Source organism: Miscanthus floridulus, chromosome 4 (assembly GCF_019320115.1).
Source record: "Miscanthus floridulus cultivar M001 chromosome 4, ASM1932011v1, whole genome shotgun sequence".
NCBI lineage: Eukaryota > Viridiplantae > Streptophyta > Magnoliopsida > Poales > Poaceae > Miscanthus > Miscanthus floridulus.
This window is the reverse complement of record NC_089583.1, coordinates 15,088,984-15,112,008: the sequence shown is the minus strand read 5'-3', so window position 1 is coordinate 15,112,008 and position 23,025 is coordinate 15,088,984. Positions and strand designations below refer to the sequence as shown.

The following is a 23,025-nucleotide window of genomic DNA, read 5'->3' as shown; positions in this document are numbered from 1 at the left end:
TCAAATATTCATGGCTGAAGAAGATATTCCCAAGACTGCTTTTAGATGTCCAGGTCATGTAGGGTTGTTTGAGTGGGTAGTCATGACGTTTGGCTTGAAAAATGCCGGTGCTACTTATCAGAGAGCTATGAACTTTATTTTTCATGAATACATCGGCACATTAGTGGAGATCTACATTGATGATGTGGTGATTAAGTCTAGAGATATCACAAAACATCTAGCCGATCTACGAAAGATACTGGAGTGTACAAGGAAGCATGGATTAAAGATGAATCCTAATAAATGTGCATTTGGTGTATCGGCAGGTCAATTCTTGGGTTTTATGGTGCATCAGCGGGGCATCGAAATCAGTAGGAAGTCTATTGATGCAATTAATAAGGTGGTTGCTCCTGCCAATAAGACTGAATTGCAATCTTTGATCGGTAAGATTAATTTCATTAGAAGATTCATATCTAATCTGTCGGGTAAGATCAAGGCTTTCAGTCCATTACTTAAATTGAAGGCCGATCAGGAATTTGTATGGGGAGCTGAGCAGCAGTTAGCCCTCGATGAAATTAAGAAATATTTAACAAATCCTCCAGTGCTAGTTTCACCTCAACACGGGAAGCCTTTCAGGTTGTATCTGTCAGCTGATGATACTGTTATTAGTTCAGCTCTTATTCAAGAATTTGAAGGGAAAGAACGTGTTATTTATTATCTGAGCAGAAGATTAGTGGATGCTGAGACAAGGTATTCGGCCGTCGAAAAATTATGTCTATGTTTATACTTTTCTTGTGTCAAATTAAGACATTATTTGTTATCTGCCAAATGTACGGTCATATGCAAAGATGACGTAGTCAAGTACATGCTGTCAATGCCGATATTAAGTGGTAGAATCGGCAAGTGGATTTTAGCATTATCAGAATTTAAACTACGTTACGAATCGACCAAGGCAGTTAAGGGGCAAGTTATGGCTGATTTCGTTACTCAGCATTGTAATACAGTGGACTCTCTGGAGATTGCCCCTTGGACACTTTTCTTCGATGGTTCCACATGTGGTGAAGGAGCAGGTATCGGCATTGTGTTGATTTCACCTCAAGGAAGGAAATATGAGTTTTCATTGCCGATTGTTGCTACATCGACAAACAATCAGGCTGAATACCAAGCCTTGATAAAAGGGTTAGAATTACTGAAGGAGATACGTGCCGATGCTGTTGAAATCTTTGGTGATTCTATGCTAGTTATAAATCAATTGGCTGGAATTTATGAATGCCGAAGTGAAGCTTTGATTTTGTATTATGAAAGATGTTTACAATTGTTGAAAGGATTTAGAGATTTTCGTCTTGAACATATCTCTCGGTTGCATAATGAGGAAGCTAATCGACTAGCTCAGCATGCTTTAGGGTATCAGCCTATTCAGGAAGTGCTAACATCGGCAGTTGATACCGATGACTGGAGGAAGGAGGTTGTCGATTATTTAAAGGATCCATATAGAAAGGTTGAGAGACGTATAAGGTTCCAAGCTACTAAGTATGTGCTCCTCGATGATGAATTATATTATCGAACTATAGATGGAGTTTTACTCAGATGTGTTGGCAGTGATGAATCGAAAACTTTGATGGGTGAAATTCATGAAGGAGTGTGTGGTGCGCATCAATCGGCTTTCAAGATGAAGTGGATGATCAGAAGGAATGGATACTATTGGCCGACTATTCTTGAAGATTGTTTTAAATATTTTAAAGGATGTCAGGGATGTCAAAAGTTTGGTAATATTCAAAGAGCGCCTGCATCGGCTATGAACCCTATAATCAAACCGTGGCCGTTCCGGGGATGGGCTATTGATCTCATTGGTCAGATTTATCCGCTATCGAGTAAGGGACATAAATTTATTCTGGTTGCTACCGATTATTTCACAAAATGGGTTGAGGCAATTCCTTTGAAAAAGGTGACATTGGTTAATATGATTGATTTTTTGAAAGAGCATATTGTTTACCGATTTGGTATTCCTCAGACTATCACTACCGATCAGGGCACTATGTTTACATCAGGAGAATTTGATGAGTTTGCTGTAGGTATGGGAATTAAAGTTTTAAATTCTTCTCCATATTATGCTCAAGCTAATGGTCAAGCTGAGGCTTCTAACAAAGGGATCATCAAACTCATTAAGCGCAAAATTGAAGAAAACCCTAGGAGGTGGCATACAGTATTAAATGAAGCCTTGTGGTCATATCGGATGTCATGTCATGGTGCAACCAAAGTAACACCTTATCAGTTAGTATATGGACACGATGCAGTATTGCCTTGGGAAATTAAAGTTGGCTCTAGGCGAATACGTTCTCAAGATCAGCTGACAGCCGATGATTATAATATTCTTATGAAGGATGAGTTGGAAGATGTGGCGGGTCATCGGTTAAGGGCTTTAGTTAGCATCGAAGAAAATAAGAAAAGAGTAGCCAGATGGTATGACAAGAAGGTGAAGATAAAGGAGTTTGCCGATGGAGATCTGGTCTGGAAATTGGTTTTACCGATTGGGACTAAAAGTTCAAAGTTTGGAAAGTGGTCTCCTAATTAGGAAGGTCCATATCGGATAAATCAGTCTGTTCCTGGTAACGCATATATTCTAGAAACCCTCGAAGGGGTTGTGTTTCCTAGAGCATTAAATGGAAAATATTTAAAGAAATATTACCCTAGTATTTGGATGGATGCATAAAAGTATAAGTGCCGATAACAGCCCTATCGGCTAGAATTATGCAAGGATGTCAATGTCTCATAAAGTGCCGATACAATAAACAAGATTACAAGTTCAACAAGGATTGGATAGCTAATATCGCACGTAGGTGAATCTGCTCGGCTTCCTCCATTTCTTTGATATCGTCATCGGTAGTACCCTCCACAGGCTTGAGTTTTTTCTTCATGGCCAAAGCTTTGCGAGCCTGGATATCTCTTTCTTGCTGAAGGGTTTTGATGGCATTGGGTAGCTGGCTTTCTTCTTGTTGAGCATGAGTTAAGGCTGCCTCGATTTCCTTTAATTCAGCCAATAGAGCCATCTTCCTTGCTGATAAATCCAAGATTTTCTGCTTAAGTTCAGCACCCGAAGTCTGCAAGTTGCCGATGCCCTTGTGCTTCTCATCGGCAATTTGTTTCAGTTGTAGCATCTCTTCTTTGAGTTGAGCCTGAGCTGCTCTATCGGCAATACGTTGAGCAGCCCGTTGATATTGTAGTTGGCGACTCTCTAAATGGGCTGCTGGGAAGAGTACTTCTTCAACATCGGCAGGGACCTGGCCACGGATTGTTTTGAAAATTGCCTTTGCGGGGTCCGAGTCATCTACCAGTTGGGCGGTATCCTGCTGTAGCAAGTTCAGGAGAGCTTCCAACCTGGACTTAGTTTCTGCCGATATTGTTCCCAGTGCAAGGGAAGAACTTGTTTCCTCTCCATCATCGTCAGAGATGTCAATAGCGAAGGAGAATAGGCTGTTTGGGGAGTCTTGTTCCTGAGAGAAAGAAAAGGAAGTCAGTTAAGGATAAGTATGAATATTGTAAATCAGCTAGGTTAATCGGTTTACCTGTTTCAAGGCAATTTCCTGTGCTTGACTGGAAGAAACAACCTGGAGTGTGCCGTGTGAGGGATCGGCTGAGCTTGCCGATGGGATGTCCTCTGTGACTTCATCAGTGGTTGGCTCTTGAGGTATGATGACCGATGACATTGGGGCAGATATAGGGATCGGCATGGACCTTTGTCGTTTTGGCTGTGCCTCGGCATCTGTTAAAGCTTTGCGCTTTGCTTGGGCATCGGCAATGATTGGCTGGGGGGCATCGGCACTTGTTGGTTGTGACGCTTGGACGTCTGGTACGCTTGCCGATGTACCCAATTGTTGCTGCAAAATAAGTGTAAGGTATGATATTTAACGGATAAAATGAGAAGTCAAGAGAATACCTCTGAAGGTTTGTCAAAAGAAGTGGTGCTTGATATCGGAGGAATTGCCGATGACGATCCAGTGGCAGCTCTTACCCCCTGATGATTAATGTTAACACAGTTTGTAATTGGTATAAGTAGAAATAAACAAGGTTGTTACCTTGAATGCCTTGACCAAGGTTGTAGCAGCAGCCGATGGAGTGGCCCTAGCTGTAGCCAATTTGGACTTAGATGTGATGGTCTTGGTACGAATCTTCTGGTGGGTCAAAGCAGTTAAGGTGGGGGCGTTGTAGCCGATCGGTGATATCGGGGAAACAGGCTGAAGATCGAAGGGTTTCCCACTTTTGCTCACCGATGGTGCTGGGTTGTTAACCTATCATAAGAGAGTCAGTTACTGATATATGTAGGGAAAAAGCAAAAAGGAGTTAAAAGAAACTTACTGCGTCGTCAGGGATGGCATATTCAGGGTCGATCATGTGCCGATATGTGTGAGTAGAAGTTGCAAACAGTTGTTCCTTCCACTCTCGCCACCATTGCTTGTATGACTCGGTGATGAAGGATACTGGTGTCCAGGTGGATATATCAACATCTGTGGTATCGGCATCGGGGGAGAGTTGTACTACCTTGTTCCAATCTGTTCCACAGGAGATTGTTTCCCTGGGTTTGATCACATCGGCGAAGCAAAGTTTGATTGGCAGTTGCCCAAAAGCCAATTGACGAGATACTGCCGATGGGTTGTAAAATTCATATGAAATGTTGGTGTTTTTCCCGCTACCAAATGTATTTACTGGAATTGCCCTGGGAGTAATGATGGCCATCATGAGTTCCTTATCCTGATTCAGGGTGTCATCGGCAAAGTTGAAAAGAAGGGGAAATCTGTTTTCCTCGTCAATATAAGGTACCCAGGCCCTATGATCACGAGAAAGACCATTGTAGAAGTTTTGGAAGAATCTGCCGATCTGGTCTTCATTGACCTCTGTTCCAGGAAGGACAATTATGGCTTCACCAAAATTGAGGGGTGAGCATGTTGCCGATTCATCATCCCCAAGTACATGGTCTTCAGCAATTTCTCGTGGGAATTGTTGGGCAAAAAAGTCCCATTGCAAACGTTTGTGCATATGGGCATTCAGCCACATGTTGATAAACCACCATGGGCCTCCTAGGTTGCCGATGGATTCGCCAAGCAGAAGTTTCTGAGACACTTGATGAAGAAGATGATAAGTGGAGCTCAGAAGGTATCGGCCAAGAGGAAACCTTACACCATTAGCCAAAAGTTCAGCTGCGGGGAGGAAGGCGTTGGTTGGTCCTACTGATCGACCACAGAAGATAAATTTTTCTAACCACATATTCAAGAATGTGGCATGTTCCCTCTGGTTAAGTGTCCCAGTCTTCTGGTATTCTTGAATATATCCCGTCCAACCACCGATGTTGCGGATATTCACCCTATATTCAGATTTTCTACCATAAACGGAGCCTTCATTGGTAGTTGAAATATCCAAGCCAGTGAGCATGTGGACATCGGCAAGTGTAGGAGTAGCTAGGCCATGTCCAAACATAAAAGTGTTTGTTGTGTCTGACCAGAAGTAAGCAGCTGCAATCATCATCGATTCATTCTTCTGCATATCGGCAATAGATAACCTAATGCATTGGTCTAACTTCCGTTCTGCCCAGTATACTTGCATCGATCTATTAACCCTCAAGTACCAATCTTTCTACCCTTTGGTGGTTTTGGGCCAAGATCGGAATGTGTCTTTCCATAAATTCAGAGAGAAATTTTGGGCTCTAAAGAGGATTCTATTAACCTCTGCATTAATCAGATCGGTTGGATCTGGGTTGCCCATTGGTCCTAGGCATTGGACATGCGGCTGATCGGTTGGAATAACTAATTTGTTGCGCAGTTCCTAAGTTTGAAGGATCCGGAGAACAAAAGAAAGGAAAAATCACCAACTGTATGGATTTGCAAAAACTAGGGGAATCAAAGTAAAGGTAATGGAAGTGGAGCGAACCGCGGGGACGTCGAAGTTGATTGCCATTATCTTGAGGAAGATGAGGGCACGAGCCGGAGACTTGAGGTAATGCTGGAGAAGGGTTCTTGTTGGTTGAAGTCGTGCAGTGGTTCGTCGGAGTCGCCGCCGAAAAGAGAAAATGTCAAAGATTGGAGCCTGAGGGTAGAAGACGAGTGTTCCGGAGGAATCTATTTATAAGCTACTTGGAGTAGGGGTATTTTGGACTTATCTCTATGCTGCGCGCATGTAGGTCGAAGTGGTTCAGATGGATATGGTAACTGTTCGCACGATAATCAGGGGATTGTACAGGTGGGTTGATGGCAAGTAATCATGACTTGGAAGAGATATCAGTACAGGATATTTTAATTCTAAAAATGACAGCATTATCATGTTAAGATCTTGCCGATGGGTTATTGTTTTGGTATCTTAACCATAATCAAGGCAAGAGTGGTTGGCGATTGTGCGATATTTACTGAAGTGCGTGAATTAGGATTAGATTTGATTGGATTTGATAACAGATCAGGTTTTGGCTTGGAGAATGAGTTATGGTAATCTGGAGTAAATTTCGGAGCATTGATGGTTTTATACTCCGAAATTGGGGGGCATGTGTTGACACCGTTTTTTGCATGTGCTAAAATGATCGGAGTGGACTAATCAGCAAGGGGAAAGTTACTGTATACTTTGATAGCCGATGAAAGCCAGCTTGTAAAGATGGTTGCCGATAGCTGGTGATGCTGATGAAGGGAGGCTTGAAGACTACTGCCGATGAAACAGGGAGTATGCCGATGAAGGAAGACTTGAGGACTACTGCCGATGAAACAGGGAGTATGCCAATGAAGGAAGACTTGAGGACTACTGCCGATGAAACAAGGAGTATGCTGATGAGGGAAGACTTGAAGATTATTGCTGATGAAACAGGGGGTATGCCGATAGGAAGGAGGACGGTGAGATTTCCATCGTAATTGAGGCGGACAGGGAAATAGATAGGAGTTGATTTTCTTTTCTATATTTGTTAGAGTGTGATTCATGTAAGAGTCACGTGTTTCCTTAGATATGGGCTTGGTGTCCTAGTTGTGTTTGGTTGTGTCTCTTTAGATCAGGGTATAAATATGGAGTGAGGGGCAATGTAATTAGATATATCAATCAATATCAAAACCAATTTTTACTCCCATTTGCATCTACTTACTTTTCGGCGACTTCGTCAATTTGCATTATTTTCTCTTTACGAGTTCTCATTGATTCGGCGAGCTGCATCGCTTCAGTGCGACCTTCGGCGATCCTCGAGTTCCGCGTGAGTACCTCTTGGCCGTGACTTCCGGGCATATCGCTGTTGTCAGGACCAAAGTGCTCGTATCTTCATCCTTGTCGATTAACAGGTCAAATCGACTGGCACGCCTTGGATATCGATTCAGGTATTAGCCCTTTGTGTTTGCAGATCCACTTTTGCATCAACAAGCTCTTTCTTAGAAGATTTAAGCTCCTTGAGTTTGGATGATATAGAATCATTTGTTTCTTTGAGCTCATCATTAGCCTTTTCCAATGTATCACACTTAGCTAAGAGTGAATCATTTTTAGCATCAAGTTTTTCATTTGTAGCTCTACTCTTTCTAATGATCTTAGTGTATTTTCTTAGTATTTTGACAAGATCATCATATGTAGGTGAATCATCATCGCTATCGCTATCATCATCACTAGCTTACTCATCATCACTACTATCATCACTCTTAGTTACCTTGCGTTCACCCTTGGCCATAAGACATAGGTGTGTAGAGGATGATGGCGATGGTGGCGGTGAGGATGCAAGATCAACAGCAATGGCGGCCACCTTCTCATTGTCACTCTCATCATCGAATGATCCACTTGATGAATCAATGTCCGTGAGCCAATCACCGACAATGTAGGCCTTGCCACTCTTCTTCTTCTTGTAGAAGTCTCTCTTTTTGCCATCTCTCTTCTTGTATGGCTTGTTCTTTTTCTTTTCATCTTCATCACTTGAATCATCTTTCTTGCCCTTGTTCTTGAACTTGTCTTTCTTGGGCTTTGTGCATTGATGAGCTAGGTGGCCAAGTTCGCCACAATTGTAGCAATCCATCTCGGAGATTGGCTTTCTTCTTGAGCTAGTGAAGAACTTCTTCTTCTTGCCGTCAAACTTGATGCCACTCTTGTTTAGCTTCTTTAGCATCTTGGCGGTCTTCTTCACCATGAGAGCAAGACTTTCTTCATCATCTTCATCACTTGAGCTCTCATACTCAAGTCTTGCCTTGCCCTTATCTTGGCTAGCTTTGAATGCTAAGTCTTTCTCTTTCTTCTTTGTAGAGGATGAGCCATCTTGTGGTGTGATGTGCATATACATCTCATGAGCATTGATCTTTCCCAAGATTTGTGTCGGTGTAGCAGCGGAAAGATCACCTTGATGTAGCACGGTCACAATGTGCCCATATTTGTCAAAGGGGAGGACACTCAAGATCTTTCTCACAACGTCGGATGGTGACATTTGAGTAAGTCCAAGCCCATTGACTTCCTCTACAAGAACATTTAAATGAGAATACATTTCATTAGCACTTTCTTTGGGAAGCATCTCAAAAGAATTTAGCTTTTTAATTACAAGATGATAGCGTTCCTCACGCTCACTCTTGGTTCCCTGATGGAGCGCATAAACGTCCGACCATAGTGCATGGGCGTCTTTGTGGTTCCTTACACGATTGAACACATCTTTGCAAAGGCCTCTAAAGATGGTGTTGCGAGCCTTTGCATTCCATTTTTCATAGTTTACTTCATCGCCTTGAAGTTGTGCGGCATTCTTAGGTGTTGGGAACCCTTGAGAGGCGGCTCTAAGTATTCCAACATCTAGAGCTTCTAGGTATGTCTCCATGCGAATTTTCCAATATGGAAAATCATCCCCCCTCGAAGATAGGAGGAGGTCCATCCCCGTGAGACATCTTGCTCTAAGTGGTTAAGCTTAAAAACGTGAGCACGAGGCTCTGATACCAATTGAAAGGATCAAGATGCCCAAAAGGGGGGGGGTGAATTGGGCTAATTCTAAATTCTCTTGCAATAATCAAATCCCACGGATAGCCCAATTAACCCCTGTGCCTAGAAAAGTGTTTCTATCAAATTAATGCACAAAAGACTTGCAACCTATGTTCCAAACTTACTCAAGCATAGCAATTCTATGAATGTAAAGACAAGTATTGAATTGCTCAAAGTAAATACTTAAAGTAAATGCTCAAAGTAAATGGAGAGAGGAACACGGCGATGTTTTGCCGAGGTATCGGAGAGTCGCCACTCTCCACTAGTCCTTGTTGGAGCATCCGCGCAAGGGTGTAGCTCCCCCTTGATCCGCGCAAGGATCAAGTGCTCTCTATGGGTTGATTCTTTGACACTCCGTCGCGGTGAATCACCCAAAGCCGCTCACAACTTGAGTTGGGTCAACCACAAGCTCCGTCGAGTGATCACCAAGCTCCCAATTACCACCAAGCCGTCTAGGTGATGGCGATCACCAAGAGTAATAAGCATGAACTCTCACTTAACCACGCGAAGCCTAATGAGAAGATGGATGCACACTTGTCTACTCTTGAATCACTAATGAGGTTTCACTCTTGGATTCTCAAATCACAAACACCTCACTAGGACCTTGCTCTTCTTGGCACTCACAAACGTGTTTCTCAGCTATTGAAATGAGCAAGAGTGACTCCACTCACGAGTGGAGCTTCTATTTATAAGGCAGCCTGAAAAACGAACCGTTATGAGCTTCTGCGGGGTGACCGGACGCTCCGATCGTTTTGACCGAACGCTCCGGTCAGTTCAACCCGCGCAACAGTTTTCAAGTGATGACCGGACGCTGTCAGGGTCCGGTCTATACTGACCGGACGCGTCCGGTCGCTCTTAGATGCTTACTGTAATCGACCGGACGCTGGATACTCAGGGTCCGGTCAGCACTGACCGGACGTGTCCGGTCACACTTTCTCAAGTCTGGACCCTTACTAGTGTCGACCGGACGCTGGCCCTCAGCGTCCGGTCACATTGACCTCCCAGCGTCCGGTCACACCAGACTTGTTCTCCTCGGTCAAATGAACTGACCGGACCCTGCGGCCAGCGTCCGGTCGCACCGGAGCCAGCGTCCGGTCAGTATTTGGCCCTCCATTCACTTCCAACTCTCGATCATATGTGAATGAAGTTTGCTCCAAAGGATCTTAGGCATTCATAGGAGCTACCTAGAGCTAGTTTTAAACAAGTGTGCACCACACCTAACTCACTAGACTCAACTAGGTCAAGCTACCCGTTCATACCCCCCTTAATAGTACGGCCAAAGGAAAAACAAAGTCCTAAACTATTCTAAGTGTCTCTCCAACTCCAATCGACACTTAGAACTAGTCATCCTTAACCTTGTCATCAATCCTTTGAAAACCGAAATGATTTCCATCGTAGGGGCATGACAACCTCGATTGCCCAATCGATCTCCATTACCATGACCTAACTTTATTTGCCTCTGCAAAACACACGTTAGTCATAGTAATCTTGTATTGTCATTAATCACTGAAATCCAACTAGGGGCCTAGATGCTTTCACCTAGAAATGGCCATTTTTAGGGTTTTGAGGTCAAAACCCCAAAAAATGGAGAAGCCGTGGGGAAGAAGGGTGGGTGCGGCTGCATTTATAGCCGAGACTTAATCGAGGCGGGGCACTATAAGGAAACCGCCTCGGTTAATCGCCTGTTAACCGAGGCAGTTGCATTGGACCAAACGCCTCGGTTATTGGATTAACCGAGGTGGTTACCCTAAGCCAACCATAACAACTGCCTCGATTAATGTATTAACCGAGGCAGTTGTGTTAGGGCAACTGCCTCGGTTAATCTACATTAACCATGGCGGTTTCTTAACAGCGCCCGCCTCTGTTAAGGATTAATCGAGGCGGTTGCTGGTCTGGCTGCCCTACCTCGAATAATCGAGGTGGGCAACCAGGCCAACTACCTCGGATCCCATTTGTGAAACGTTGTCTAAAAGATTTTTGTGTAGTAGTGGTTATAAGTTGTTAGCTAAATTATTGCTCAAAGATTAAAAAGTCTGAGTCTTGACCTATGCAAAATGCTTTATAGACCGGACCGGGGGAGTATTTGTTAACAAAATATTGGTACTAGCTTTGTTAGCCGAAAAAGCTAGCTGCTCCGTAAGAGCATGTCCAAGAGTCTTTCTAAAACTAATTTTCTAAATTATTATTTGGAGAGCCATTTGAATACAAATTGTTTTCTATATCTTTTCACTCTTTAATAATTTCCCTTGTGTGCACTCTAAAGAGTTAACCTCACTCTACATCTTTGACTAGCGAGAAATATAAAATAGAGGATGACTATATTTGGCTAACCAATTAAAGGAGCCGTTTGAGGGTATTTTTTCACTAAAATAAGGAAGGATAGAAAGAGTCTCTTAGAGTTGCTCTTTGGATCCTCTAGCTAATAGTACTACATTTAGTTAGAGAGCCAGCTAATAACTTTTTAATAGCCAACAAATTTTAGCATACTAACTATTAGCACCTACTAACATCCTTCGACTTGCTAATAGTGCTGATAGGAAATGGTCAGTAGAACACCTATTAATGGGATCTTGTTTGGATCTACCCTGAGTCCCTGACACCTTATAACTTTTAACTGCTAACTATTAACAACATGGATCAATAGGGCCTTTGGCTATTAGCTAAGGTTTGGATCCACTTTCGACAAAAAAAAAGGTTTGGATCCACTGGAATTAATTTTTAAAGCTAATAACTATTATATGTCGGGATCTAATGAATCACCCTCCTCCTATTGGTTGTCCTGATGAATGCCATAATGAACAAATTTAAGGACTTAAAGTCTAGAAATTAATAGTGTATTAGGGATCAATCGTTGCATTTCCTCCATTCATCTATATACTCTAATAAAGTTAATCCCCACTATATATTTTATCTCTTCAGACAAGGTGTCCACATTTTTGCTAGTTATAAATAATCTAATGCAATTTTTGCCTTTTTTAAAGGAATTTTTGTTTTTTTTTTGCGAGATCTAGTACAGACGCGGACATTTATATACACGAGCATACACTCGCCCATATGAGCACCTTCGAAGAACTGTTATCGATGGGCATGTCGCTTACCACCTAAGAAATAGCATCGTTAAATCCTAGAATAAATTTAGAAGAATACGAACACCTATGTCACGTCGAGAACAAGTAACGCTCTGTCCATATATTTTTCCTTCATAAATACTCCGTCCGTCCCCTTTTATTTGTCATTGTCACTTCCCGAGAAGTCAAACATATATAATTAACTTTGAACAAATATGTGTAAGAAAATGGTACATAATTAGTATCGCTAGGTAGGCCGTTGAGTTTTTCATAATAAACTTATTTAAAGATACAGATGTTGATAATATTTACTATAAATCTAATTAATCTTAAAAAAGTTTGACCGGCATGAATAATACACGACAAATAAAAAGGGACAAAGAAAGTATCCTGATTAAATGGACAGCGTCGATACATTAAACTTGTGACATGACTTAAACTCTACCAACAACTGATGGTCAACTGGGTCTTGGATCATTCCCTTTAACCATTGTGCCCAAGTATAAATATATTTTGTACTCAACCAATAAGGGGTCCACTACCTTGAGTATGATGGCAGTAATTTTATAGTGAAAGTTAATTGGGATATGGACGAGATAGTTCTCGTCACGTTCTTGCTATTTTAAAGGATGAGGAGGAGGACAACAAATTCAATCGCCCAGCCGACAAACTAGTGTGTGCCCAAGGAAAGGAAGCATCTGGGCAGCAACCAGTGAGTGATACAAGGGGCGGACACGCGACACCACGTCGGTTGCTTGGTTTGGCTTTGTCGGTCAAACACAAGAACATAGTCGATTCGCCGCCATGCCCAATTGCCCATGCGTGTTCTCAGCAGTTCGGCAACGTACTAGCTTGGTGAGCTGTCCTGCATGTTTCCCGATTCTATCCAAAAGTAGACAAGTCCAAGATGAACACCAATGGCATATGGGTCCATGGGAGTACGTACTATATAAGCAAGCAAGAGCAGTGGTAGCAGCAATCAACAAGATACAATGGCCGTGGCAAGTAAGAAACCAGCAGCCACCCTCGTGGCCGTGGCGGCCCTTGTCGCCGTCGCCGGCTTCCTCGCCGGCCCAGCCGCTGCCACAGGGAAGACCGGGCAGGTGACGGTCTTCTGGGGCCGGAACAAGGCGGAGGGCACGCTCCGAGAGGCCTGCGACACGGGCACCTACACCATCGTCGTCATCTCCTTCCTCAGCGTCTTCGGCCGCGGCCACGGCAAGCCACCTACCCTGGACCTCTCGGGCCACCCGATCGCCGGCATCGGAGACGACATCAAGCACTGCCAATCCAAGAACATCATGGTGTTCCTCTCCATCGGGGGGTTCGGCGACCAGTACTCCCTGCCTAGCGCCAAGGCCGCCACGGACCTCGCCGACTACCTCTGGTACGCCTACTTCCCGGCGCCCACCCCGCGCCCCGCCGGCGTGCACCGCCCGTTCGGCGACGCGTACGTCGACGGCCTCGACTTCTTCATCGAGCGCGGCCCGCCGGAGTACTACGACGTGCTGGCGGCCCGGCTGTGGAGCTACAACAAGCAGTTCCGCGCCCGGACGCCCGTGCAGCTGTCGGCGACGCCGCGGTGCGCGTTCCCGGACCGCCGCGTGCAGCGGGTGCTCGCCACGGGGCTCGTCACCCGCGTCAATGTGAGATTCTACGGCGACGCGCACTGCTCCGCGTACTGGCAGCAGGAGTGGGACAAGTGGACGGCGGCGTTCCCGGACTCCATGATCTACGTCGGGCTCCCGGCGTCGGAGCAGACGCTCGGGTACGTCCACCCCAAGAACCTCTACTACGGCGTCGTCCCCGTGGTGCAGAAGGCGGCCAACTATGGTGGCATAATGATCTGGGACCGATACGCCGACAAGCAGACCAACTACAGCAGCTACGCCATTCAATGGGCTTGATCGACCTCCATCTATCCATGCCGTGTACTCTGTCTCTGTTTGTATGTACTGTAGTGTTGTCCATCTCCTCGCTAGCGTGCTTTCAAGAATAAAGTGAGGCATGTGCATCAATAAACCGTTGATAATTATCGTTAGCTTGATTACTATCTGCCCCGTCACTTGCTTTCTCACTCTCTCAAGTCAGTATTTTACACATCAAGATTTTACGGCCCTAAATCTTTTTTAAAGATCCGGCGGGGGTTATCTGGCTTGTCTCATTGAAATAAGAATGAGTTTATAGAGATCGCTAATACTCTGGTGCGGGCACCCGTCCGGGCAAGAATGTTCGGACGACCCGTTCCCATTCCAGAGCCAGCACAGCGACCGGGCCCAACAGGCCCATTTACGCTCTCTCATCTATATACTCCATCTACACCGTGACAGTCGATAGAAATCCCCAACTCCTCGTTTCGCTCGTCGCGCCTCACCGCGCCGTCCGCCCACTCCAAGCCGCCTCGCGGCGGCGCCCCCATCCCGCGTCGAGCCGTGCCACGTCTGCCGCCACGTCGTGCTCCATCCTCGCCGCGCCCGCTCCGCCTCTTCGCGTCGTGCCTGGTCCTCGGCTCTGCGCGCCGTGTCCCGTACCTTGCCGGGTCAAGATGCTGCCGACGCCGATGTTCCTCACCAGGAAGTCGTGGCCGCTATCCACGCCGGCGCTGCCGCGACGCTCGAGCTCAGCTTGCGACATCATGAGATCCGGAGTGCCAAACTCGGAGCGGGCTTCTCCAGCTGCACCTCGCACTCGCTTCCTTCCTCGGATGTTGCAAGTGCATGTTGCAAGCGTATGTTTCAAGTGTTTCAGAGGTATGTTGAAAGTGTTTTGTATGGATGTTGAAAAAGATCAAGGTGTTGCATATGTTGTAATGGTTGTACACGTATGTTGTAAACGTCTGTTTTCAATGTTTCATCTATTTTTTCAAACACATGTTGCAAGTGTGTTTATCTGGATGTTGCATGTGTTCACAGATATGTTGTAATTGTTTTCTGGATATTGCGTATGTTTTGCAATAGTTCTCAAGTATCTTTCAGGTGTTTTTGCGAGTGTTTGAGACACATGTTTCAAGTGTTTCATCGGTCTTCAGAGGTATGTTTCCAATTCTATATTTGAATGTTTTTAAAGTAGATCAGATGTTTTTACACATGTTGCAACCTGCTGCAGCTGCTGGAGGGCGCGAGGGGTCGTGCGGGGCACAGACGCCACGCAGGGTCACGCGGGGGCACAGACGCCGCGTGGGGTCGGATAGGGCGCAAACGCCGCATGGGGTCAAGCGATACGCGAAGTACAGGTGCGGCATACGGGGCAGTTGCAGGCGTTCGAACAGGTCCTACTGTCCAGATATCCGGGCGCTAGCCACGCCGTATAGAGATTGGAGTACCTTACAAGCGTGAGGGGTGCTACCTTACACAACATAAGGGTGCACAAGATTTAGATGAAAAATAACTAATTACTTAAAAAAAAGATGGGCAATCATTAGGGGAAGGACTTTTCCTCCCGCTAAAGCCTAAGTGGAGCAGTCTTTCTCTTATGACGTTTTTACTTGTATGCCATTATAAAAGTTGATAATTACCAACAAGCCATTAAAAAAGTTAAGTTCTCACAGGTGCCACTACTCTGAACTCTTTTACCCTCCACGCCACTTCCGTCAGATTTGCCTCTAACGGTGTCAAACCATGGTTGTGAAAAGTTCAAAATACCCTCAGGAATATGCAATTAATTTTTGGGGCTCTTGCGTTTGTACCCTTATTTTGTATCGAAATTATGATTTTGCCCCAATTTTTTTTGACTTTGTGAATTTACCCCTACTGTGCCATTCACGAAGCACCAGTTGGCCCCTGCTCCGTCATCCACCCCTAACGGTGTTAACTTTTGTACCAAAGGACAAATATGCCCCTGTGATTTTTCCCTCTGTCTCGCTCTGCGTCTCCCAGCCCGACACAAGGGGCGGCGGTGGAGGCCGCACTCTTTCCCCCTCCCTCCCCCTCCCTCTCCTTCTCCAGCCCGGCGGCGCCTCACCACTCCCCTCCCAGCGGCGTTCCTCCCCCCTGGCGGTGCGGTGGCTGGAGCTCGCGGTGGCGCGTCGGTGGTGGCTGTGTTGGCTCAGAGGTGGCTGGGACCTAGATGGGAGGCAGGCACCTCCATCCATGGCTGCCGAGAGGCAGAGAAAGTAGAACGGCGGCGTGCTCTGGTGGTGACGGCGGAGAAAGGCCGGGGCCGCAGTATCTCCGGTGGCGGCGGGTCAGGGCGCGGGCGGTCTTCAGCATGGTGCCGACGGCGTTGGGCTCTGGCACGGTGGGCGGCGACCCTGGGTCTTGGTGCGGCGGTCTTGGAGTGGTGGAGCAAGGCGCCAATGGCATACGCCTTCAGCAAGAGCGGAGGGGAGCTTAGAGCGAGCGTGCGGCGTCCTGTGTTGCGGAGGAGGCCGCCGTCGCCGCCATTGCCGACCCGAGGTCGAGCTCGTCGATCTCCGCATACACAGCACCTCTCGCCTCCCCATCTCCTCCGTTGGCGCCGCAAGGACCCGTCGCGGCCACCTATCGGCTCGGATTCGCGAGCAAGAGCTCCCTACTTGGCCATGGCATTCGAACGGTGCGAGACAAGCAGCGGCGGCGGGAGCTCCCTGCTCGGCCATGGTGTTCGTGGCCGCGCTCATGGACAAAGGGCGAGGGAGCGGGCTGAGGCCTGAGGGCACCGCTGGGGCCGAGCCGATGGAGCCGGAGCTCGCCCGCGCCTTGGCCGGAGCTGTCCACGTTGAGGTCAGGCACCACCGCCAACACAGCCACCACCGAGCCGCCTACACAACGACCCGCGAACACCGCCACCACCGAGCCGCCTGCAGCCACCACCGTGCGTCACAGCCACCACCGAGCCGCCTGCAGCCACCACTGTGCATCACAGCCACCACCGAGCCGCCTGCAGCCACCACCGTCCCCCGCACAACGCGCCCCGCGGCTGGGACCGGCCGACGCCCCGCGATGCTTGCTAAGCTGACACCGACCACTCTGGAGGAGAAGCGTGCACGCCCGCTCGATCTATCCCCGACCCGTGTGGTTTGCCTGTGGCTGGACGAGCAGGAGGTTGAAGATAAGATGAGGGGCAACATGGTCTTTTTGCCTCTGTTTGCAGGGATTTTGATTTTTTAATTCATTTATTCTATGTCCATCTAATAGACATCCAAACCAGGGGTAAACGGATGGTTCGTTTTAAAATAACAGGGGCAAAATCACAAAGTTGAAAAAATAAGGGTAAAATCACAATTGGACTGCTGGACAGGGGCAAGAACACTATTTTCCTTAATTTTTTTGGGCATCTTAATGACCTTAAATGAAAAAACTCAAAACTAGAAAGTTGTAGATCTCGTCGAGATCTACAATATTTTTATAAAAAAATATATTCATTTGACTCCGTACAAAAAATATGATTTTTCTAAGACATTAATAATATCAAATCATTTTTTGTACGGAATCAAATGAAGATAGTTTTTATAAAAATATTGTAGATCTCGACGAGATCTACAACTTTATAGTTTTGAATTTTTTATTTGAGGTAATTAAGATGCCAAAAAAAAATTAATTGCATATTCAGACCTGAGGGTATTTTGGACTTTTCACAACCGCGGTTTGACACCGTTAAAGCCAAATCTGACAGGAGTGGCGTGGATGGCAAAAGAGTTCAGAGCAATGGCACCTGTGAGAACTCAACTTTTTTAATGGCTCGTGGGTAATTACCAACTTTTATAATGACACGCAAGTAAAAGCCTCTTCTCTTATCCCTGTATAAGGCTGTAAACACAAACTACACTGTTTTCCGACAATCCCTAAAGATCACCGCATTTCTCTGCTTCCAAATACACCATAACGTCAGGGTTGCTAAAGAGTGTGCCAACTCCCTGGTAAGAACCAATCAGTATCCTTCGGACTACCTGGATGGGTGTAGTTGCAACAATTGCTCCAGGTCGCTGCTACCTGTTCCCATGCAGTATGGGACAAAGGGCATTTAATGAATATGTGAGTGGATGTTTTCATGTTTCCTTCACACAGGGCACAAAAAAAAAGTTGTTTTTCAAAATGTGTAATTGGAGTCGGGCCATTATCCATAATTTGTCCTAATCAGGGATTTGCATCACAGCGACACCCGGACCTTCCAGATTAGCACGACCCTAAATTTCATCTCTTGTTTAGTATTACCCGCAGTTTTATTTCTTGTTTCGTATATTTATAACACCTTGTAACATTGTAACATTGTGAAAGTTATTTTTTTGACAAAAATGTAGGTACCATTTCTTGTTTCCAAATGGTAAGTATATTTGGATCATGAAAAGTCAAACAAAATATATTTTAACCATTAATTTCTCTTGATATATATTGTAATTTGCTAAAGAGTCAATATAATCTCGGAGGCACTTTGAATATAAATGCATTTGGGTAAGTTTTATGTTTCGAACTTGTATATAATTTGAATAATTGTTTATTAAAGTTTGTATAAGTTAACTTTTTCCGTTTGAAATATGGTTACCATTATTCTAGAACGAAGGAAGACGGAGAGAGCTAGTGGCATATGGATGAGAATGCACATGGCAGCATATCCTAAGACAAAAAAAATGACTTACCAATACAAGATCTCAGTGCTATTTACTTCATCCATCTAAAAAAAGTAATTCTAGAAATTAAACATGTTCTAGTTTGACTAAATCTATAAAAAAGAACCTACTACTCCCTCAGTTGTTTAGCTTTTTTAGATATATATTTAGGCATAGTATATATCTAGGTGCACAATAAAAACTATGTATCTTGAAAAGCCATAAAGCCTTATAATTTGGAATTAGTGGAGTAACATTTATGACATCAAATAAATATCATTATATTATTTGCATACAAAACATCAAGATATAATTGTTGAAAAGAAAATATTTTCTATAATAAAACTGATCAAAGTTAAAGAAAGTTTGACTAACCCAAAAAATTAAAATTGTATTCTTTTTAGACAGAGATGGAGTACAAATTACAATATCTCAATTACGTTCATCACTGACACAAACTCCAAAACTTTTAAACTGTTTATTTATTTATTTATTTATTCATCACTTTATTCCTTCTTGCAAAATGCAAACACACTACACACCACCAAAGTGATGACTGTATTTTACAGATATAGTACGACTATACTTGGGCTTATGCTGGTCGGGAAGAAACTAGTGGTTGACAGTGACAGACAGAGACAGTAGTGATGCTGACGCAGCATGCATGTCTGAACTGAGAAATCATCAAGCATAGCCCTTGACCATGCTGGTGTAGTTGGAGAGCTTGTCGGAGTAGCGGTCCCAGATCATGAAGCCGCCGTAGTTGTCCGCCTTCTGCACGGACGGCGCGACGTCGTAGTAGACGTTCTTGGGGTGCACCCACCCGTGCGTCATCTCCGACGCCGTCATCCCGACGTAGAACCTGGTGGCCGGGTACGCCGCCGTCCACTTGTCCCACGCCAGGTGCCAGTACGCCTCGCAGTCGGCGTCGTCGTAGATCCTGACGTGGACGCGCTCGAAGATGCCCGTGTCCAGCGCGCGCTTCAGGTAGCCCGCCGGCGGGAACCCGCAGCGCGGCGTCGCCGTCAGGTGCAGCGGCTTCCCGGGCCCGCCGCGGATGTTGTGCTTGGCGAGCTCCAGCGCCAGCACGTCGTACCGGTCGGCGGCCGTGCCGTGCTCCAGGAACAGATCGACGCCGTCCAGCCACGCGTCGCCGAAGGGGCGGTGCACGCCGGGCTTGGACCCGCCGAAGAAGGCGTTCCAGAGGTAGTCGAAGATGTCCAGCGCCGCCTGCCTGGAGGGGAGCGAGTAGCCGGAGCCGAAGCCGCCGATGGAGAGCGACACCGGGACGCCCACGAACTGGCAGTGCTTGATGTCGTCGCCGATGCCGGCGATCGGGTGGCCGGAGAGGTCCAGGTGGTACTTGCCGTTGGGGCCGTACACGTCGAGGAACGACATGATCACCATGGTGTAGAGGCCGGTGTCGCAGGCCTCCCGGAGCGTGCCCTCGTCCTTGTTCCGGCCCCAGAACACGGTCACCTGGCCGGTCTTATTCCCCGCGGCCATGGCCGGGCCGGCAAGGCAGACAAGCAGGGTCGCCACGGCTAGGAGGGCGGCTGCTGACGCCCTCCTCCGTCCTCCGAGCGCCGCCATTGCTGGATCGATCGTTGATTTCTTCTTACTCTTGCTTGCTTACTAGTACTTGCTTGATCAAATGGTGTGTGTGTGAAGGATTAACTAGAATCAACTCAGCTATATATAGGATTAGGATTAGGATTAGGATGGGAGCAGATTATATTCGAGGGAGATCGAGATGCGTGGAATTCAGCTAGGCAGCTAAGGAGAGTTTGACCGGTGCAAGTTTTTCAGCCAGCTAGCTTTTGATTGTTCCTTCTCCGGACGGACCCGTGTGGAATGAAGCTGCTGACCGAAGCTGTGCACGCCGGATAACATGGAGGACAGCTCACCAGCAGTCCAGCAGCCTGATATGTATGCCGAACAATCGAAAACGACGTGCATCAGCGAGAAGGGGAAACAGACATCCGTTCACGCATTGCGGCGGATTATTAGTTTTAATCTTGTTTTGATTTGATGCATGTGGTGCTGATCGATCGGCGGTGTCGGTGTCGGGGCTCGCTCATGTGCGTGTCTGCTGCTGGTGGCATCGCTCTCGGCGCACACGGTTTATATACTTTATCATATCCACTGGTACTGGTACGGTTGACGCACATGGTTTATATATTCTTGGTTTCTTTACCTTATCTGCTGGTTGACCAGGAGAGTTCGCAGCAGCCACGTTCCTTCCTTTGTGAGTTAACGTTAGTGTGCCCGCCATGTTAACAGCCACAGCCACTGATAATATATATATATGGTGCTGATTAAGATATTGTCATTTCAACCATGAAACAGTTAGTCATATATAGCACCTACGTACAGTACCACCACCTAATTCTTGTTCTAATCCTAAACGACAAAGCTAAAAAGGGTCACCTGAATTTGCTCATCTGTTTTTTTTAACATATCAAATTAGGTTGTCCTAATTCAAACATTTCTATCTTTAACCATCAATTTAAAAATTATATATAGATTAACAACATAAGATTTATGTATTTGGATACACTGTGAGAAATACTTTTGCGTAGTATATATATAGTTCACATGTTGTCAAAGTACTACATGAATTATGTGAAATTGATGGTTAAACTTATGAATGTTTGACCTAGGACAAACCTAATCCGACATGGAAAAAACAGAGGGAGTATATCTCAAATTTGTGACAACATTTAAGCCCCTTTAAAAGAGTTAGAAGAAACCAATTGCCTTATAGAATTTATATAACACCTTGTTTTTGTTTGTACATATAGCCTTGTATAATTATTAGTTCACAAAGGAACTAGAGTATTTATTAACACATGAGATACGGTCATCTTTTCATAATAATTGACAGTAATGATGGTGTAAAAAAACTAAGGTGTTGGAGCCTATAATTACACTTGATTCGTTGGCAACCATTGCTTATTATGGTAAATAATATTTGGAGATTAGCCAGTAAGTCATTTAGATTCCTTATATACCGAAACCTACACAGTACACTTGGCATTGAGTTCAAGACACTCACATTTTTCCTACGCACAACGTTAAATAAATTAGGATACTGAAACTTCAGAGCTCAGGAGGCGACCATTTATCTTCTCCCAAAATGTGATTTGTGTTCCATTGTTAAGGTAGAACTTTTTCTAAATTTAGGAATTGGTTTTTGACCCCCATCAAACCTACCCAGAAATGTAAAACTCTAGCATATTTTGAATTAACAAGCCAGCTTGGTTAATTAATGAGCCAGCTCGTGAGCCGCTCGCGAGCCAAAACGAGCCAAGGTAATTCATGTGACAACAACTGCAATTAGCCCATATATCCATCGGCCCAGCCTAATACAACTTTAAGCAGTCCATATATCCCTATGCCTATGGCCCAACACGATTAAACACTAAAATCCTAGACTTATAGACCCTATGGCCCCACCCAGTTACCTCACTGGCCTACCCCACGACATCATGTTCACGTGAGATGAGTCCAAAATTCATATGTATTTTGTTTATTCCATTTAAAATATACATGTAATGTGTTTGTTACTAACTTGCGGTTATAATCTCTATGTATTGTGTTTTTGTGATTTGGCTCGCGAGCCAAACGAGCTAGCTCGAGCTCGCTATCGAGCCGAGCCGAGCTAGTCTTCTGGTTCGTTTGTATAACGAGCCATAACGAGCAAAGCTATAACAAGCCGAGTTGGCTCGATATCCAGCCCTAGGCCCATCCTATCCGTATTAGGCCAATATACCGGCGGTGAGGTACCCTGGTTCACATCACCGGCACCTCTACATTGTGGAAAATGATTTGTAGATACAGCTATATGTCGAGACGCCTCTAGAAACTCGATTTCTAAAAACGGCTACTATTTATCACTACTACAAAATGTTTATCCGCGGCGGCCGTTTTTGGTTTCCCGCGGTGGGCAAACCGGTCTGCCGCTGCCGGGAAGTCACGGTAAATCGTGGCCTTCCTGCGGCAGGCTGCTTTGCCCGCCGTGGTTAATCGATTTACCGCGGCGGGCACCTAAGGAAGCCCGCCACGGTAAATCATTTGGAAAAAACAAAAAAAAAAGAAGAAAAGCCCACATGGGCTTGGATCTGGGCCGCACTGGACCTAGATCTCGCCGTCGACGTCGATCCGCCGCCGTCACTTGGATCCACCGCAGCTCCAGCCCGGTCGCGCCATCGTCAGATCCGCCGTCGGCACCTCCGCCCGGACCGCCCCCGCCTGGATCCGCTCAATGTAGAAGAGGAAGGAGGCGCTCGCGGCAGATCAGGCCTCCCAGGCCACGCCACCGCCGGATCCACCACCGGGGCCTCCACCGGGGCCGCCCCCGCCTGGATCTGCCCGCCGGCACCTGGATCTGCCCGGTGGAGAAGGGGAAGGAGGAGCTTGCGGCGGATCCGGCCTCCCCGGCCGCGCCACCGCCGGATCCGCCGCCGAGACCTCCGGCAGGGCCACCGTCGCCTGGATCTGCCC

The 23,025-nt window shown here is 46.0% G+C and overlaps 2 protein-coding genes across 2 annotated transcripts; one reads left to right on the top strand and one right to left on the bottom strand.

Moving 5' to 3' along the window:
* The first annotated feature begins 12,964 nt into the window (after window positions 1–12,964).
* On the top strand, window positions 12,965–14,098 carry LOC136551004 (xylanase inhibitor protein 1-like). The gene has a single exon (XM_066542599.1). The coding sequence runs from the start codon at window positions 12,989–12,991 to the stop codon at window positions 13,901–13,903; it is 915 nt and encodes a 304-aa protein (XP_066398696.1). The 5' UTR covers window positions 12,965–12,988; the 3' UTR covers window positions 13,904–14,098.
* Window positions 14,099–18,996: 4,898 nt separating this feature from the next.
* LOC136551005 (xylanase inhibitor protein 1-like) lies at window positions 18,997–20,373 on the bottom strand. The gene has a single exon (XM_066542600.1). It carries the CDS (start codon window positions 20,110–20,112, stop codon window positions 19,204–19,206), a length of 909 nt encoding a protein of 302 aa, XP_066398697.1. The 5' UTR covers window positions 20,113–20,373; the 3' UTR covers window positions 18,997–19,203.
* Between the last annotated feature and the right edge of the window lie 2,652 nt (window positions 20,374–23,025).

Coding starts and splice junctions, on each gene's coding strand:
- LOC136551004 (XM_066542599.1), top strand. CDS start 12,989: ATGGCCGTGGCAAGTAAGAAACCAGCAGCCACCCTCGTGGCCGTGGCG.
- LOC136551005 (XM_066542600.1), bottom strand. CDS start 20,112: ATGGCGGCGCTCGGAGGACGGAGGAGGGCGTCAGCAGCCGCCCTCCTA.